The sequence below is a fragment of the Hemiscyllium ocellatum genome, chromosome 10 (assembly GCF_020745735.1).
Source record: "Hemiscyllium ocellatum isolate sHemOce1 chromosome 10, sHemOce1.pat.X.cur, whole genome shotgun sequence".
NCBI lineage: Eukaryota > Metazoa > Chordata > Chondrichthyes > Orectolobiformes > Hemiscylliidae > Hemiscyllium > Hemiscyllium ocellatum.
In genome coordinates, this window is record NC_083410.1 from 1,621,346 (window position 1) to 1,640,556 (window position 19,211).

Consider the following 19,211-nt stretch of genomic DNA (forward strand, 5'->3'; position numbering starts at 1 on the left):
TCTCTAACAACTGCACATAGTTGGCTTTATACAGTTAATCGAAGACTGGGGGGATAAAAATTACCTAAATACAGAAAACCTCCTTGTTTCCACTGGAAAGAGAAACGGGTTCCATCCCCAAAATTGAATATACTAAATAAGACCTCCCACACAAGTTATAAATCACACACCAGGTTATAGTCCAACAGGTTTAATTGGAAGCACTAGCTTTTGGAGCGCCGATCCTTAATCAGGTGGTTGTGAACTTATACCATTTGTGAGAACTGCTGCTTTTGTATCACTATACAACACTGCTACCCATTTGGCAAAAACCCCTCCAAGACCAAACCGTTCCATGACATAAAAGAGGTATGGCCACTCCACCCAATCACATGTTTTCTCTGCATCCAGAGAGACTACCAAACCCGGCATCAATCTTTGCTGGCATATTTGGACCATATTTAGTACTTTTCTAATATTGTTGGTAGACCTACGGCACTTAATAAAACCTGTCTGGTCAATGGACAATAGACAATAGGTGCAGGAGTAGGCCATTCTGCCCTTCGAGCCTGCACCACCATTCAATATGATCATGGCTGATCATCCTCCTTTGCAATAAAAAGCAATACCCCCTCCAGCCTCAATGCCAGCATTTTCGACAGGATTTTAAAATCCACATTCAGTAATGATGTGGGCCTGTACAATGTGCAATCCTCTGTGGCTTTTCCTTTCTTAAGGATAAGAGAAATATTTGCTCCTCTCAAAGAAGATGGGAGGCAGTCCTGACTGAATGAGTAACTGTACATATCCAAGAGTGGCCTAGTCAGCTTGTATATAAACTCCTGATAAAACTCAATTTGAAATCTGTCTGGACCAGGTGCTTTACCACTCTGGAGCAGCTTCACCGCCTCCTGTATTTTCTGAATTGTCTGGGGGGCATTCAGAAGAACGCCTGTTCTGAGGCTACATCTGGAAGGCCCAGGGTTTTAAAAAAGGATTCCATCTTTATTCATCTGTCCTCACAACCCTCCGACTGGTACGGCTCAAAGTAAAACTTTCCAAATGCTGCTTTAATCTTTTGAGCATTGCAAGTAAGAGTACCAGCACTCTCTCTGATGGATGTAATAGATTGAGGGGCATTCTTTTTTCTGGCCAAGTGCATTAGATATTTACCCGGTTTATCACCATACTCAAAATAATCTCTGTTGTGCAAAAGAGATTTCTCTCTTTGCTATCTGGGTGAGTGCAGCATTCAAAATAGACCTAAGGGTTGTAATCTGCTGCAATTTAATTCCAGATGGTTTGTCAAAGTATGCTAACAGCCGCCTTCAGGCGAGCATTGAGCAGACATTGCTGTTCTCCCCTCTGTTGCTTCTGGGTCGCAGAGTAAGAAATAATCAAACCCCATGCATTGGCCTTGGCAGTCTCCCACAGCACCGATGGATTACTGGTCATACCTAAATTAATATCCCAAAAGATTTTAAACTCCCGTGAAAAACACTCTACAAACTTGCTATCTTTTGGGAGGAAGGGGTCCATGCACCAGTGTCGGGAGCCTGTCCCGCTACCACTAGCCTTGACCTCCATGTACACCACCGTATGATCAGAAACGGCTATGTTCCCTATTCTGCAAGACAGCACTGAGTTCAAAAAGGTTGATGGGACAAAAAAGCATGTCAGTTCTAGTATAGCACTTATGTGGATTAGAAAAAAAGGTAAAATCTCTACCTTTGGGGTGAAGACATCTCCACATGCCTACCAACCCCCACTCCCTGTTCAGCTCCTTCAACTGCCTGGGTTACCCGCAAGACTCTTCGGCATCCTGTCCACTTCGGGGTCAATAATACAATTAAAGTCTCCCCGATACAGAGGAACCTCGATTATCTGAATACCAATTATCCGAAATTTGGATTATCCGAAGGCGATCTCGAGGTCCTGATAGAAACATTACATCAAAGACGTGTTTCCAACTGTGATCGTGTCTTTTGTTTACAGTGATTAAACAGCACCATCTCCAAATGACTGGCCTCCAGCCCTCTCTCCCCCCCCACACTTTCCCTGGAGTTCTACAGAGGGGTGTACCCTAAACCCCCTCCCCCAGATAATCTACCCAACATTGTCCTGTACAGGGAAGAGGTGGAACCTGTCAAAAAGTTGCAGTTAAAGTTGTGCGTGTGTGTGCGTGCGCTATTTGGAGTCTTACCCCAGAAAGGCGGCAGCAGCAGCAACAGCAGCAACAGCAGCAGCAGCAGTCTTATTATTGGTGTCCAGTATGGCTGCCCTGGAGTGGGGGCATGGACAGTGTTGGACTGTTGGGGGTGGGGGGGGGGTGTTGGACAGTTGGAGGGGAGGGGATGGTGTGGGATGGGGGCAGGCAGGGGGCATTGTTTGGGGGCAGGGGATGTGTTGGACGGGGGGTGAGGGGGCGGGAGGGGCGGTGTTGGGGGGCGGTATTGGGGGCGGGGGACAGTATTGGCCGGGGGCGGTATTGGGGGCGGGGGCTCGTGTGCTGTGATGCTGCCTTACCTCCTGAACGTGGAGCAGACTTTAAAAACTCCGAGCCCTAGAGAAAAGGCATTTAATCGATTAACCGATAATCAATTATCCGAACGAAATAGTGCCCGCCCATCTCGTTCAGATAATCGAGGTTCCCCTGCAATTGTGTGACGTGCCCCAAAGGCAATCAATCTAGAAACTGCATCCGTTAAGAATTTAAGGGTATGTGCCGGGGTGGGTGGTGCAATATACATTCAGAATCTCATATTCCTCTCCATGTATTAAAGCTTTAAGAATTATGAACTGTCGGACTCATCCTTTATTTGGCCTAGCATTTGAAATGGGAGGTTCTTCTGAATGAGAATAGCCACTCCTCTACTTTTTGAATTAAAGGATGAGAAAAACACCTGGCCGAATCCTCCCCATTGCAACTTCAAATGCTCCTTATCGGTTAAATGCGTTGTTTGCAACAAGGCTACATCAACCCTCTCTTTTCTAGGGCTTGACAGTATCTTTTTTCTCTTAATTGGTGAAAGACTCCCCTTAACAATCCTGGTGCACCAGTTAAACAAATGGCTTGACATGATCATCCAAAACAGTTCGTGGACTTCCAGGAGGAAGAACCACACTCACAGCACACTGAGTGAAAACCACAAACAGTTCGTATAAGTTTAAAAATGCAACTTCCAAAGCGACCAAATCAAAACTTCTAACAGTTACTTCTACAACATACCAACATAAAACATAACTGACAGGAGACTTTCCCCCTTGCCCACATGGGGCGCCCATACCATCCATTAGCACCGCTATGACTCCTTCTAGCTGAAGCCATGCCCCTGCCCCAGACAACACGAAATAAGAAAAAAAAATCTTAAAACAAGAAAGTTAAAAGTCAATCCATCCCCTCCATACTGTAACCCTAGGCACTCCTTGGAGAACAAAAAAAAAAGCCCTCTCCCCGCTCCCTCCCACCACATTCCCACCCCTATCCCAAACCAGAAAAGAACAAAAGGAAATAATAAGAAAAAAACAGGAAAACAAAGGATGATGGGAAGGGAGAGAGAAGGTAGAGGAGAAAAAACAAAGGAAATAATTATGACTCCGACATATATCAAAAAGAACAAGACCACCCCCTAACAACCAAGTAAATGAGGCAAACTACAGAAAAAAAACCAAAATAAACATAATTGTCCATATTATTCAAGCCAGTCAGGCTATTTTAAAGCATCCAAGCAGTCCTTTGCCTTTTTTGGTCAATCAAAATTGAACACGGACCCTCCATGGCTGCATAGCAATATCGCCGGATATCTAACGGATTACTGGATATTCAAGCCCCTCAGCCACCTTTTTATCTCATCAAGGGCCTTCCTCTTACAAATCATGACCAGAGAGAAGTCCTGGAAAAGCATAATTCATGATCCTTTGTATATCAGAGCCTGAGGATCCTTCTCCAATGCTCTAGAGGCTTCCAGCATCATATGTTTGTCTCTGTAATGATGGAGATGCACTAGGAGTGGGGCGTGGGGAGGTGGGGGTGCTGGTCTGATCCAGGCCTACGTACTGCGACCAACTGGGCCCGCTTGATCCGTACCCGGCCTACGTCAACCTCCAGCTTCAGAAACTGCGCAGCCATTTCTCCAAGAAGCTGACGAGCTGGTCTTCTTCCTCCAGTTCAGGAAGCCCCACCAAACAGATGTTCTTCCGACGACCTCGAATTTCGAGGTCGTTGACCTGCTCCTCCAAGACCTGCATTCGCCATTCCAGAACCTGAACCCGACCCGCTGAGGATTCCGCCATGGTCTCAGAAGCCACAGCTCATTGCTCTGCCTCCCCAACATGCTGCCTCCCCAACATGCTGCCTCCCCAACATGCTGTCCGAGATGCTGGATCTCCTGGTGATGTCTGCGAAGCAAGACCGAGATCGATTCAAACCTGGCCCGGGTCTCATCCATCCATGAATCAATTTTCTCGCAGAGTTTTGTAAAGTCTGAGATCAGGCTCGGCTCCATAGTTGAGTCCCCTGGGGCAGTTGTGGAGGCTGATGCTGCGGCCACAGGTGTGTCCATTGTTGCGGGGGGGGGGGGGTCCCTGCCTGATACCATCCTCATGCTCCCTTACCTTTGGTCATTTTCTTAACAATTTCAAACTAATACTAGATACTTCTAGGGATCAAGAAATGGTTATTTCCAGCACATTAAGTATTAAAGGGAGGGTGAGTGCCCCACTTTGTCTGGGTTCTGGTGCAGAGCTCAGCAAAGCAGACCTACTGGGTCACCGTTATCTTGAATCTCCCAGGATCTTTTTGATGTATAGCTGTTTCGTCTCATTTCTATATCATTCACTGATCAGGGTGTGTGGAGAAATCTGCAGATTGACCACAGTTGCTGGAGGACAGACAGCTGTGGTGGCTTGTATCTAAAAAAGAGGTGGGATGGTAGGTGAGGACAAGGAGGACACTATCACTAAAGGGGTTGGGAAGAAAGGGGATGAAAGCCGAAGTGCAGGAGGTGGGTTAGACACGGCTGAGGGTCCTGTCAACTGTGGAATCCTTGGTTGAGGAAGAAGTTGGACATTTCAGTGGCCCCATCGTTGAATTTGACATCATCAGAACAGAGTCGAGAGTGTGTTGCTGGAAAAGCACAGCAGGTCAGGCGGCATCCGAGGATCAGGAGAATCAATGTTATGGGCATAACCCTTCTTCAGGACTGGTTTGGAAGAAGGGGGCTGAGAGATAAATGGGGCGGAGAACATAGGTAGGATGACAATAGGTAGGCGAAGATAGGAGGTGTTGGTGATAGGTGTGCAGTGGATAAGTGGGAATGAAGATGGTAGGTAGGTCAGGTCAAGAGAGCGAATCTGAGTCAGAGGATTGGATGTGGGATGAGATGGGAGAGGGAGATTTGGAAACTGGTGAATTCAATGTTCAAACCATGTGGTTGGAGGCTCCCGAGATGAGGTGTTCCTCCTCCAGTTTACAGGAGGTCTTGTGTAGCCGGTGGAGGAGGTCCAGAATGGAAATTCCCTCAGAAGACTGGGAGGGGGAGTTGAAGTTGATGGCCACAGGAAGGTGGGGTTGGTTGATGCGTTCTGTGAGTTTGCATTCCTTCTCTCCAATTGTGAGGAGACACATTGAGAACACCATATGCAATAAATGAGGTTGGAGGATATACAACTAAATCTGTGCCGGATTTGGAATGATCCTTTGTGGCCTTGGACTGAGATGAGGGGAGAGGTGTGGGCACAAGTTTTGTACCTCTTATGGCAACAGGGGAAGAGGTTAGGCATGGAGAGGGGGTTGCTGGGGAGTGTGGACCATAAAAGAGGAGTCACAGAGAGAATGGTCCCTACGGAATGCAGATAGGAGAATGGAAGAAAATATATTTTGGTGGTGGCGTCTGTCTGTAGGTCATGAAAGTGGCGGAGGATGATGCTATGGATTTGGAAAATGCTGGGGTGGAATGTGAGGACGAAGGGATTCCATTGCAGGGGTTGGGGTGGGGGTCAGGTTCGAGGGTGGAGGTGTGGAAAAAGAAGCATGATACAGGGAGGATGAGGCAACTATGGCTGACTAGAGAAGTCAGGGAAAGAATAAAAGCAAAAGAGAAAGCATATAATGTGGCAAAGGGCAGTGGGAAACCAGAGGATTGGGAAGCTTACAAAGACCAACAGAGGGCAACAAAAAATTAAATAAGAAGGGGAATGATTAAATATGAGGGCAAGCTAGCCATTAATATAAAGGAAGACTATAAGAGTTTCTTTAGATATATAAAGGGCAAAAGAGATGCCAAAGTGGACATTGGGCAGCTAGAAAATGATGCTGGAGAGATAGTAGTGGGGAACAAGGCAATGGCTGAGGAGCTGAATAATTATTTTGCTTCAGTGTTCACGATGGAAGACACAAGTAATATCCCAAAAATTCAAGACAGTGAGGGGCCAAGATACCGAGAAGAAGGGGCCAGAAAAACTGAATGTCCTGAAGGTGGATAAATCACCTGGACCAGATGAACTACACCCCAGAGTTCTAAGGGTGATAGCTGAAGAGATAGGGGAGGTGTTAATGGTGATCTTTCAGGAATCGCTAGAATCAGGGAGAGTTCCTGAGGACTGGAAAATTGCTACCGTGACACCCCTGTTTAGAAAGTAGTAAGGCAAAAGACTGAACATTACAAACTGATTAACCGAACCTTGGTCGTGGGTAAGACCCTGGAATCCATTGTGAAGGATGAAATTTCTGAATACCTGGTAAAATAGGGCAAAGTCAGCACGGCTTCGTCAAGGGGAAGTCATGTCTGACAAATTTGCTACAATTCTTTGAGGAAATAACAACCAAGTTAGACCAAGGAAAGCCAATAGATGTTATCGACCTGGATTTCAAGAAGTCCTTGGACAAGGTGCTGCACAGGAAGCTACTGAGTAAGATAAGGACCCAAGGTGTCAGAGGCAATGTGCGAGCATGGATAGAAACTTGGCTGCCTGGCAGAAAGCACAGAGTGGAAACGAAAGGGTCTTTCTCAGGATGGCAGCCCGTTACAAGTGTCGTTCCACAACGCTCAGTGTTGGAACCACAACTTTTCACTTTATACATTAATGATCTACATGAAGGAACTGAGGGCATTCTGACTAAGTTTACAAAGGTAGGTAGAGGGACAGGGAGCATGGAGGGGCGGAGAGGTTGCAGAAGGATTTGGACAGGGCAGGAGAATGAGAAAAGAAGTGGCAGATAGAGTACAATGTGGGAAAATGTGAAGTCATACACTTTGGTCGGAAGAAGAGAGGCATGGGCTATTTTCTAAATGAGAAGAAAATTCAGAAGTCTGAAGTATAAAGAGACTTGGGAGTTCTAGTCCAGGATTCTCTCAAAGTAAACTTGCATGTTGAGTCAGTCGTTAGGAAGGCAAATGCAATGATGGCATTTATTTTGAGAGGACTTGAATACAAAAGCAGGGATGTGCTTCTGAGGCTGTGTAAGGCTCTGGTCAGACAGTATTTGGAGTACTGTGCACAGTTTTGGGCCCCATATCTCAGGAATGAAACATCTCTAAATGAAACATACAGAATACTAAATGGCCTGGACAGAGTAGATGATGGGAAGATGTTTCCATTGGTAGGGAATACTCGGACCCGAAGGCATAGCCTTGGGGTAAAGGGAAGACCTTTTAGAATGGAGGTAAGGAAAAACTTCTTCAGCCAGAGAGCGGTGAGTCTATGGAATTTATTGCCACAAAAGGCTGTGGAGGCCAGGTCATTGAGTATATTTAAGACTGAAATAGATAGGTTTTTGAGTATGCCGAGGATCAAATGTTATGGGGAGAAAGTGTGAGAATGGGGTTGACAAACTTATCAGCCGTGATTGGATGGCAGAGCAGACACAATGGGCTGAATGGCCTAATTTCTGCTCCTCTGTCTCATGGTCTTATGGAATTGGAAGAGGTGGAATTGATCAAAGGTGAGGGCACCATTGATCATGGGGAGGGAAAATTATGGTCCTCACAATAGGAGGAGATTTAAGATGTCATGGAGTGGAATCGCTCATCCTGACAGCAGAATGTTGGAGGCAAAGGAATTGGGAGTAGGGGATTGTGTTTTTCAGGGGCCGGGGTGGTGTGGTATTGGGGAGAACTGTAGTCAAGGTTCAGAACGAACAAATGCGATGAAGTTGGAGGAACTGGGTGAATGAAATAGAGTCTTTACAGGAAGTAGGGTGTGAGAATGCAAGTTGAAGAGTGACCCAATAGAGATTTATAAACTCATGACGGGCATGGATAGGGTGGCAAGAGAAGGTCTTTTTCCCAGGATAGTGAAGTCCAAAGCTAGAGGGCATTGGTTTAAGGTGAGAGGGGAACGGTTTAAGAGAAACCTGAGGTGCAACCTTTTCACACAGAGTATGGTGCATGAGTCAAGGTAACTATGGGATTTGGTAGGTTTGTAATTGATATCAGTGATCAGCCTAGACCAAAAATGGAAACATAGATGTCAAGGAGTCAGAGATGGATGAGGTGAAGGAGAATGCAGGGTGGAAATTGGAAGTAAAATTCTTCAATTTTTCTAATTTTGGATAAGAGGGAAGCAGCACTGATGATATCATTGATATACTGGAGTAAGAGGTGCGGGTGGGTGCTGGAATAGCACTGGAACAAGGAATGTACCCTACAAAGACACTGGGGCCCATGCAGATATCCATAACCACCCCTCTGACCTGAACAAAGTGAGGGGAGTTAAAAAATAAGTTATTCAGGGTGAGGACGAGGCCAGGAGGAGAAGGCTGATGGTGGATGGGGTTGGTTCAGGTCTTTTTCCCAGGAAGAAGTAGAGAGCTCTAAGACCATCCTGATGGGGAGAGATGTGCTAAGGGATTGTACATCTCTAATGGAGAGCATTGGAGCATTGCAGGCTGAGGACTGACCTTATAGAAATTTATAATGGATAGATTGAATAGCCAAGGTCTTTTTCCCAAATAGGGGAGTCCAAAACTAGAGGGCATAGGTTAAAAGTGAAAGGAGAAAGATTTAAAAGTGACCTGAAGGGCAACTTTTTTATGCAGAAGGTCACGGATGTATGGAACGAGCTGCTGGGTACATGAATAGGAAGGGTTTAGAGGGTTATGGCCCAAATGCTGGTAATGGGAAACAATCAGTTTAGGATGACTGGACGGTAAGGACAAGTTGCACTGGAAGGCCTAGTTCTGAGAAGTAACTCAACAAGAACAAAGAAAATTTACAGCCCAGGAACAGCTCTCCAAGCCTGAGTCGATCCAAATCTACTGTCTAAACCTGTCGCCCAATTCCTAAGCATCTGCATCCCATCTGTCCAGAAGCATCTTAAATGAATCTAACATGCCTGTCTCTACTACCTCTGCTGGCAATGTGTTTCAGACACCCACCACCCTCTGTGCGAAGTACTTACCACGTGTATCCCCCTTAAACTTTTCACCTCTCACCTTGAAAGTGTGACCTCTCATTATTGAATCCTTCACCCTGGGATAAAGCTTATCTCTATCTACCCTGTCTATATCCTTCATGATTTTGTAGACCTCAATCAGGTCTCCCCTCAATCTCTTTCTTTCTAATGAAAACAATCCTAACCTACTCAACCTTTCTTTATAGCTCGGACCTTCCATACCAGGCAACATCCTCGTAAACCTTCTCTGCACCCTCTCCAAAGCGTCCACATCCTTTTGGTAATGTGGCGACCAGAACTGTACACAGTATTCTAAGTGCGGCTGAACCAATGTCTTGTACAATTTTAACATGACCTGCCAGCTCTTATACTCAACACCCCGTCCAATGAAGGCAAGCATACTATAGGCCTTCTTGACCACTCTATCCACCTGTGCAGCAACCTTCAGGGTACAGTGGACCTGAACTCCCAGATCTCTCTGCTCATCAACTTTTCCCAAGGCTCTTCTGTTTAGTGTATAATTCGCTCTAGAATTAGACTTCCCACAATGCATCACCTCATATTTGCCTGGATTGAACTCCATCTGCCACTTCTCCGCCCAACTCTCCAGTCTATCTATATCCTCCTGTATTCTTTGACAGTCCCTTATATGCTTTCTGCTACTCCACCAATCTTTGTGTCATCTGCAAATTTGCTGATCATACCAAGAGTGCCCTCTTCCAGATCATTTATGTACATTACAAACAACAGTGGCCCCAATACTGACCCCTGTGGGACACCACTGGTCACCTTTCTCCATTTTGAGAAACTCCCTTCAACTACAACTCTCTGTCTCCTGTTGCTCAACCAGTTTTTTATCCACCTAGCTAGAACACCCTACACACCATGTGACTTCACTTTCTCCATTAGTTTACCATCGGGAACCTTATCAAACACATTACTAAAGTCCATGTATATGACCTCAACAACCTTTCGTTCATCTATCAACTTGGTCACTTCCTCGAAGAACTCTATTAACTTGGTAAGGCACGATCTCTCCCGCACAAAACCATGTTGCCTATCACTGATAAGCCCATTCTTTTCTCAATATAAATAGATCCTATCCCTCAGTACCTTCTCCAGCAACTTTCCTATCACTGACGTCAGGCTTTCTGGTCTGTAGTTACCCGAAATATCCCCACTACCCTTCTTGTATAAGGGGGACAACATCAGCAACCTTCCAGTCCTCTGGCACCTCACCTGTATTTAAGGATGCCCCAAAGATATCTGTCAGAACCCCAACTATTTCCTCTCGCGCTTCCCTCAGCAGCCTGGGATAGAACCCATCCAGTCCTGGGGATTTGTCCACCTTAATAACCTCTAGCCTTGCCAACACATTTTCCCTACTTATGTCAAAGTGATCCAGATTATTCAAACTTCTATCTCTAATCTCAACATTCCTTATATCCCTCTCCTCAGTGAGCACTGATGCAAAGTAATCATTCAGAATCTCACCCATTCTCTCAGGTTCGACACACAGCCTTCCTTCGTTATCCTTTAGTGGACCAATCCTTTCTCTAGTTAGCTGCTTGCTTCTAATATAAGAATAAAAGGCTTTGGGATGCTCCTTAATTCTGCTCATTAAAGCTACTTCATGACCCCTTTTACCCACTTGATTCCTTGTTTAAGACTGGTCCTACTCTTCCAATATTCCTCCCGGGCCCATTCTGTTCTCAGCTGCCTAGACCTTATGTATGCTTCCGTTTTCCTCTTGGCTAGTCATACGATTGCTCTTGTCATCCACAGTTCATGAGTCTTGCCTTTCCTATCCTTTGCCTTCAACGAAACATGCCTATCCTCCACTGTCTTTAACTTATCTTTGAAAGTCTCCCACATATCAATGTGGACTTCTCTTCAAATAGCTGTGTCCAATCCACATTTCCCAGCTCCTGCCTAATTTTGATATAATTGGCCTTGGCCCAGTTTAGTATTCTTCCCTTAGGATCACTCTCATCTTTGTCTATGAGTATTCTAACAGTGGTCATTGTTCCCAAAGAAATCCCCCACCGCAACTTCTACCACCTGGACTGGCCCATTCCCTAACACCAGGTCCAATATGGCCCCTTTCCTCATTGGAATACAGACACACTGCTCTAGAAAACTCTTCTGGATGCTTCTTACAAATTCTGTCCTATCCAGACCTCTGGCGCTAAGTATATCCCTGTTAATGTTGGGAAAATTAAAATCTCCCATCACCACTACCCTATTGCCTCTACATCTTTCCATAATCTGTTTACTTATTTGTTCTTCTACCTCTCACTCATTGTTGGGAGGCCTGTAATATAGCCCTAACAATGGAACTGCACCCTTTTTATTTCTTAGCTCCACCCATAATGCCTCACTATTCAAGCCCTTCATAGTGTCCTCCTTTAGCACAGCCGTGATATCATCCCTGACCAGCAACGCAACTCCACCTCCCCCCACCCCCTCTTTCACTTCCCTCGCTGTCCTGTCTGAAGTGTCTATGTCCTGGAACATTTATTTGCCAATCATGCCCTCCCTTCAACCAAGTCTCTGTGATTGCAATAACATCATACTCCCAGGAACCAATCCAAGCCTCTGTCCATTCACCATATTTCTCTCATCCATTTGCCATTGTCATCTAATTCCTTCATGATATCCCTCAGTTCCCTATCCGTATGCTCCATCATAGTGTCATCTAGCACAGAAACAGACCCTTTGGCCCACTATGTCTATTCCGATTAAACACCAAACTATCCTAATCCTATTTACCTGCACTTTCCATATTTCTATAGTTTATGTAAACCACATCAATTGTACTACCCTGATCAATATATTTCATCACCTTCAAAAAACAGAATTAAATTAGTTAGACAGGATCTCCTCCAGTAAATCTATGCTGACTATCCCAGATGAATCCCTGCCTTTCCAAATGTTGATTAATCCTGTCCCTCAGATTTTTTCCAATAAGTTTTGGGCAGCTCAGTGGTTAGCATTGCTGCCTCACAGTGTCGGCATTCAATTCCACCTCTGGTGACTGTGTAGAGCTTGCACATTCTCCCCATGTCTGCGTGCGTTTCCTCCGATACTCAAGTTTCCTCCCATAGGCCAAAAATGTGCAGGTTAGGTGGATTGGCCATAAATTGCCCATAGTATCCAGGAATGTTCAGGCTGGGTGGATTAGCCGTGGAAAATGCAAGGTTACAGGGATATGATAGGAGAATGGGTCTGGTGGGATGCTCTTGATGGTTAAATGGCCTGTTTTCACACTGTAGGGATTTTATAATTCCCTATTACTGATGTCAGACAAATTGGTCTGTAATTACCTGGCCTATCCCTGTTGTCCTTCATGAACAAAGGAACCACATTAACTATCCTCCAGTTAGCTGGCACTTCACCTGTGCCCAGTGAAGTATGGAGTATCTTCACCAAGACCCCAGCAAACTTCTTGCTTGTCTCTCATAAGAGCCCGAAAAGTGTTGCGCTGGAAAAGCACAGCAGGTCAGGCAGCATCCGAGACACAGGAGAATCGACATTTTGGGCACAAGCCCTTCATCAGAAACTGAAGGGCTTTTGCCCGAAACGTCGATTCTCCTGCGTCTCGGATGCTGCCTGACCTGCTGTACTTTTTCAGCGCCACACGTTTTGACTCTGATCACCAGCATCTGCAGTCCTCACTTTGTCCCACAACAAGCCAGGATACATCACATCAGACTCTGGGATTTATATACCTTTACACCCATTAAATTATCCAATACCTTCTCCTTATTAATCTTAACATGCCCTTGAACCTCATCATCCCAGCTAAAATGTCCAACTACAATATATTCCTCCTATGTGAATAAAGATATGAAATATTCATTTTAGACCTCACCCTGGCCTCTGGCTCCACAGCCCATGGTACTGCCCCATCTCTAGTAGGTGTCTACATACTGGCACAACATGTTCTCCAGGATGCACTGTAATTTTGTGACTCCATCTGGTCCTTTCACACTTAGACGATTCCAGTTTATGTTAGCAAAATTGAAGTCCTCCACAGCTATAACACTGTTTCTTTGATACCTTTCTGTGATTTGCTTACACACCTGCTTCCCTATCTCCCTCTGACTGTTGGGAGATTTGTAGCGAAATCCCAGCAAAGTGAACGCCCCTTTTTAATTTCAAAGATCCACCTAGGTAGCCTCATTTGAAGAGCCCTCTAGGATATTCTCTCTCATGAATGAAATTATTATTTCCTTTATCGATCATGCAATGCCTCCATCTGTCTTACATTTTTCCCCCAACTACCACCGCTATGGCCTGAAACTTTTCTACCCTGGAATGTTGAGCTGACAGTTCTGTCCTTCATTCACCAATTCTCAGAGATTGCAACAATATCAGATTCCCATTTGCTGATTAATGCTCTATGTTCATCTGCATTACCAGTTGGACTCCTTGCATTAAGATTTAGCTTTCTAGACCTTCCATGTGCCTTTTGCCCATGTCTTCTCCTCCTGCCCAACTGTTCTGGTATTCTTTCTATTCCTGATTGGACCCTGCTCCCAACTTTACAACCACTCTCTGTTCCATCCCTCTACTAAAACTCCAACGGAATGAGCAAACCTCCCAGCATGGAAATTGGTCCATTGTGGTTCAGGTGCAACCCGTCCAGCTTGTACAGGTCCCAACCACCCTGGAAACAGTCCCAATGATTCAAAAATATCAAGCCCTCTCTCCTACACATTTAGCCACACATTCATCTGACCTATCTTCTTATTCCTATCCAGTGTACAGCGTTGCATTGGAAGTAATCCAGAGAAGACAACTATAGTAGTCCTTCTCTTTAATCTACTACCTAACTCTCTAAATTCATTTCACAGAACCTCTTCGTTTTCACCCATGTCATTTGTATCGAAACGTACCATAACTGTTGGCTGTTCACCCTCTCCCTTCAGAATATCCTGCAGTTGCTCTGAGACATCCCTGACCCTGGCACAGGGTGGCAATATATCATCTCCTCACTATATCCCCTCGTCCCTTAGCCATATCCCCATATTCTTTAATATCTTTAATGATAAACTTATAAATAAATGCTCTATTGAGCCTCTGTCCATTAACTCAGCTTGACAACTCTAATAGCAAGTATTGAAATAAGTAACAGTGCACTTCAAACAAACTGGTTTATCACTATCTGACAGTGATCAGTCCATACAATGTGTTTATCTACACCCTGGAAAGTGAGGAGATAGACATAATCTGTTGATTCTAACAGTGTCTTCCTGTTTATGATAAAAATACCGTCACCATGATGCTGTAGTTTCTTTACTAATAGTTGAATTAATGTCTCGGAACAAATAGGGAGATTTAGTGAACACTGAACATCAATCACTTACCTGAACAGAATACATGATGATCTTGAAACACCGGACTGCAAACAGCTTAGGCTCCCATAGTGAGTGGTTATCTAAGTGCCTGAGGAACAAATGACAAGGATTTACTTATATTTACATTGGTCCATCCGTCAAATTCTGCCATGATAGAACTTTAACAAATTCAATTTTTGTGTCTAACCTTTCTTGTTGTTAAGTGTTGGGGAGAGTGCATCATGTTTGTTTTCAAATCTCTCCATGTCCTTGTCCCTCCCCGTTCTTTAAACTCCAATTCTGGTTTCTGGTTCATCCTTGATTTCAATCGTTTCATCACTGGCAGCTATGCCTTCAGATGCTTGGCCCTAAAGTCTTCAATTTCCTTTCTAAAACTCTCCACCTGCCTTGCTTTCATCCTTTAGGAAAAACCATCCCTTTGATCAGACTTCTAGACATCTGACCATAGAGTCAAATTATACAATCATAAAATCATAGAGTGTGGTGCTGGAAAAGCACAACCAGTCAGGCAGAATCCAAGGAACAGGAGAGTCGACGTTTCGAACATAAGTTCTTTGTCAGGAATAGGGAGCTAGCCCAAGGTGGCTGAGAGATAAATGGGAGGGGGGAATGGGGAGAAGGCAGCTGGGAATGCAATAGGTAGGTGAAGATGACAGGTTGAAAAGGAGGGTGGATCAGATAGGTGGGAAGGAAGGTGGACAGGTAGGACAGTTCAAGAGGGTGGTGCTGAGTTGGAAAGTTGGATCTGGGATAAGTGGGGGTAGGGGAAATGAGGAAACTGGTGAAATCCACATTGATCCTGTGTGGTTGGACAGTCCCAAGGCTGAAAATGAGGCATTCTTCCTCCAGGTTAGGCACCCAGGGTCGGGTGGCTAGAGTTTGGCAGTGGAGTAGGCCCAGGAACTGCATGTCCTTGGTGGAGTAGGAGGGGGAGTTAAAGTGTTCAACCACAGGGTGGTGGGGTTGCTTCATGCATGTGTCCCAGAGATGTTCTCTGAAACGTTCAGCAGGTTGGCATCCTGTCTCCCCAATGTAGAGGAGAGCGAAACTAACTAGGTTAGTTTGGAAAACTTGGTCAGCATGGGTGAGTTGTGCTGAGGATCTCTTTACGTGCTGTATGACTCTATGACCAGGATCCTGAATCTGAACAAAGGAACTATGATGGCATGAGACGAGACCTGGACGTCCTTATACACGAGTCACGAAGCATAAGTCTGCAGGTACAGCTGGCAGTGAAAAACGCAAATGGTATATTGGCTTACATAGCAAGGAGATTCAAGAACTAAAGCAGGGACGTCTTGTTGCAATTTTACAGGTTTTGGTGAGATTGCAGCTGGAGCATTGAGCATAGTTTTCATCCCCTTCTCTGAGGAAGGATGTTCTGGCTAAGGGAGGAGTACAGCGAAAATTTGCTAGACTGATTTCTGGGTTGGCAGAACTAATGAATGAAGACAGATTAGATTGGTTAGGATTATATTCACTGAAATTTGGAAGAATGAGGGGTATCGCATAGAACCCTATATAATTCTAACAGAAGTCAACAGGTTAAATGCAGGAAGGATGCTCCCGACAACCGAGGAGTCCAGAACAAAGGGATCACAGTTTAAGAATACATGGAAGGACATTTAGGATTAAGATAAGGAGAAATTTGTTTACCCAAGAGTGGTGGAATTCTCTACCACTGCACACGGTTAAGGCCAAAATGCTGAATAGTTTCAAGAAGGAGTTGAAGATAGTTCTTAGGGCTATCTTTTAAAGGGATCAAAAGGTACAGGGTGAAAGATGGAACAGGGTACTGAGTTGGATGATCAGCCATGTTCAATTGAATGGTGGAACAGGCCCAAAGGGCTGAATGGCCTACTCCTGTTCTTATTTCTCCAAGTTTCTTTCTATAGTTAATGTAGAATGTAAGGAAAATAGTGGCTGGCTAAAGGCTGTGATCACAAAGAGTTAACAGGGTTGTAGAAGTGGTTTAAATGGCTGGGTAGAGTCAGTATTAGGAAACAGTGTACATTTATCTGTGGGCGTGGGAGGATTAAATGGGTATGCCGAGTCAGTGATGCGGAGAGTGGGCTGTGGAATGGAATTAAATGAGTGGCCAGATTCAATGATAGGGCGGGGTATAGATAGGGCAATGAGAGAGGATTAGATGAATAAAAGCAAAATGCTATGGATGCTGGAAATCTGAAACAAAAAGAATGCTGGAGAAGCTCAGCAAGTCTGGTAGTATCTGTGAACAAGAGAAACAGAATGAACGTTTTGAGTCTGGAGAGACTCTTCTTTAGAACAGTGGATTGAATGGGTGGATGGAGTCAGTGGTAGGGGAGAATGTGCACAGCATTTCATAATTCCTTCTCTCCTCACATTACATTGATCAAATGCAGCTCCACTGTGATGTCATCAAATTTAGCTGCAAACTGGGCAGTCCTTTGGACTCTATTGAACAAACACAGCACGTACATTAAAACTGGCTTGATGGCATTTTTGATGTTTCCATACGCTGCACGGCCCAGCAACTCTCGGAGGCAGCCTTCAGCTACAGCAGCAGGACTCTCCTTCTCCTTCTCAGTTGCTTGCAGTGGTGATGGAGAACGACTAAAAAGATTTATTAAAGAGAATTAGAACTTTTCAAGAGATGCCAAATTCAGCATCTAAAAACTAGAGATAGCAAGAAGAGATATAAAAATGAGTGAAGAATGTAGGAGGGCATCCCAGACAGAACTAAAAATGAGGTGGTGAAGCTACACCACAGGACTACTAGCATGCCAAACAGTATGGTAGTAAGTGTTAGAGCTAAGCGATTGCATAAACAATGGATCAAATCTAAGCTCTGCAGTCCACCTACATCCAGGTTTGAATGGTGATGGACATTTAAACAACTGACAGGAAGTGAAGTTCAGGTTGTGAGTTTGTTGGCTGAGCTGGTAGGTTGTTCTCAGACATTTCATCACCATGCTCGGGACCATCATCAGTGAGACTTTTCTAAAGCCTCTGTTGCCCACCACTTTCTAATTCTGCGCCTTGGTCTGTTACGGTGGGTGATATCATTTCCAATTTGCAGCAAACTCCGTTGGACAACAAATAAAAAGACCTGGAAATGATATCACCCAATGTAACAGACCAACGCACATAAATAGGAAGTGGGGCAGAACATTTGTGCTTTAACAGAGGCTCACTGATGATGGTACCGAGCATGGTGATAAAACGTCTGAGAACAAACCTACCAGCTCAGCGAACAAACTCACAACCTGAACCTCAACCCGAGCTACATATCTTCTCAAAAACCGCAGGAAGTGGAGTCTCTACAAATATTTAAATGGGACAGTTATTAAACAGATCTAGTAACTCAATAATGGGCATCCATCAACAGCAGCAGAATTGTATTCCAGCATAGTCTGAAACGTCATGGCCCAGCACATTCCCCAGTCAACCATTACAATCAGGCCAGGGGATCAATCCTGGTTCAATGGAGAGTGCAGGAGGGCACGCTAGGACCAGCACCAGGCGTATCTGAAAATGAGGTGTCATATTGGTGAAGCTACCAAACAGAACTAATTCTATGCCAAACGGCATAAGCAGCAAGTGATAGACAGAGATAAGCAATTCCACAATGAACAGATCAAATCTAAGCTCTGCAGTCCTGCCAAATCCAAACATGAATGATGGTGGACACTTAAACAACTCACTGGAGGATGAGGCTCCACAAATATCCCCATCCTCAATGATGGAGGATCCAATCAGTGCACATCAGTGCAAAAGATGAGGAAATAGCTGAATAACTTAATAAATACTTTGTGTCAGTCTTCACAGTGGAAGACATGAGTAATACCCCAATAATTAAGGAGCATCAAGGAGGAGAGTTGAGTATGCTAGCTATTACAAACAAGTAAGTGCAAGAAGAGCTATAAGGTCTAAAAATTGATAAATCTCCTGGCCCTGATGTTCTGAGGGAGGTGGCTGAAGAAATAGCAGAGGCATTTGTTGTAATCTTTCAAAAACCACAGGAGTCAGGGGAAGCCCCAGATGATTGGAAAGTCGCTGTTGTAACCCCCTTGTTCAAGAAAGGATCAAGACAAAAGATGAAAAATTATAGGCCAATTAGCCTAACCTTGGTTGGAGGTATAATTCTTGAATCCATTGCTAAGAATGAGATTTCTAAATTCTTGGAAGTGCAGGATTGGATTAGAACAAGTCAGCATGGATTTAGTGAGGGGAGGTCATGCCTGACAGACCTGTTAGAATTCTTTGAAGAGGCAACAAGTAGGTTAGACTAGGGAAACCCAGTGGATGTTATCTACCTCGACTTGGAAAAGGCACTTTGATAAGGTACCTCACGGGAGGCTGCTGAGTCAGGTGAGGACCTACAGTGTTCAAGGTGAGCTACTGGCTTGGATTGAGGATTGGCTGTATGACAGAAGGCAGAGAGTTGGGATAAAAGGTTCTTTATTGGACTGGCAGCTCGTGACAAGTGGTGCC

The 19,211-nt window shown here is 44.8% G+C and overlaps 1 protein-coding gene across 6 annotated transcripts in view; it reads right to left on the reverse strand.

Moving 5' to 3' along the window:
- The window catches only part of LOC132819292 (protein EFR3 homolog B-like), a 178,537-nt gene that overhangs the window by 141,561 nt on the left and 17,765 nt on the right, over positions 1–19,211 (reverse strand). For all 6 annotated transcript variants that reach the window (XM_060830728.1, XM_060830722.1, XM_060830724.1 and 3 more), the window contains exons 5-6: positions 17,196–17,330; positions 14,745–14,823 (exon numbers count right to left, since the gene is read on the reverse strand). In XM_060830728.1, coding sequence (XP_060686711.1) covers positions 14,745–14,823; positions 17,196–17,330 — 214 coding nt within the window. The remainder of the gene's footprint in view (positions 1–14,744; positions 14,824–17,195; positions 17,331–19,211) is intronic.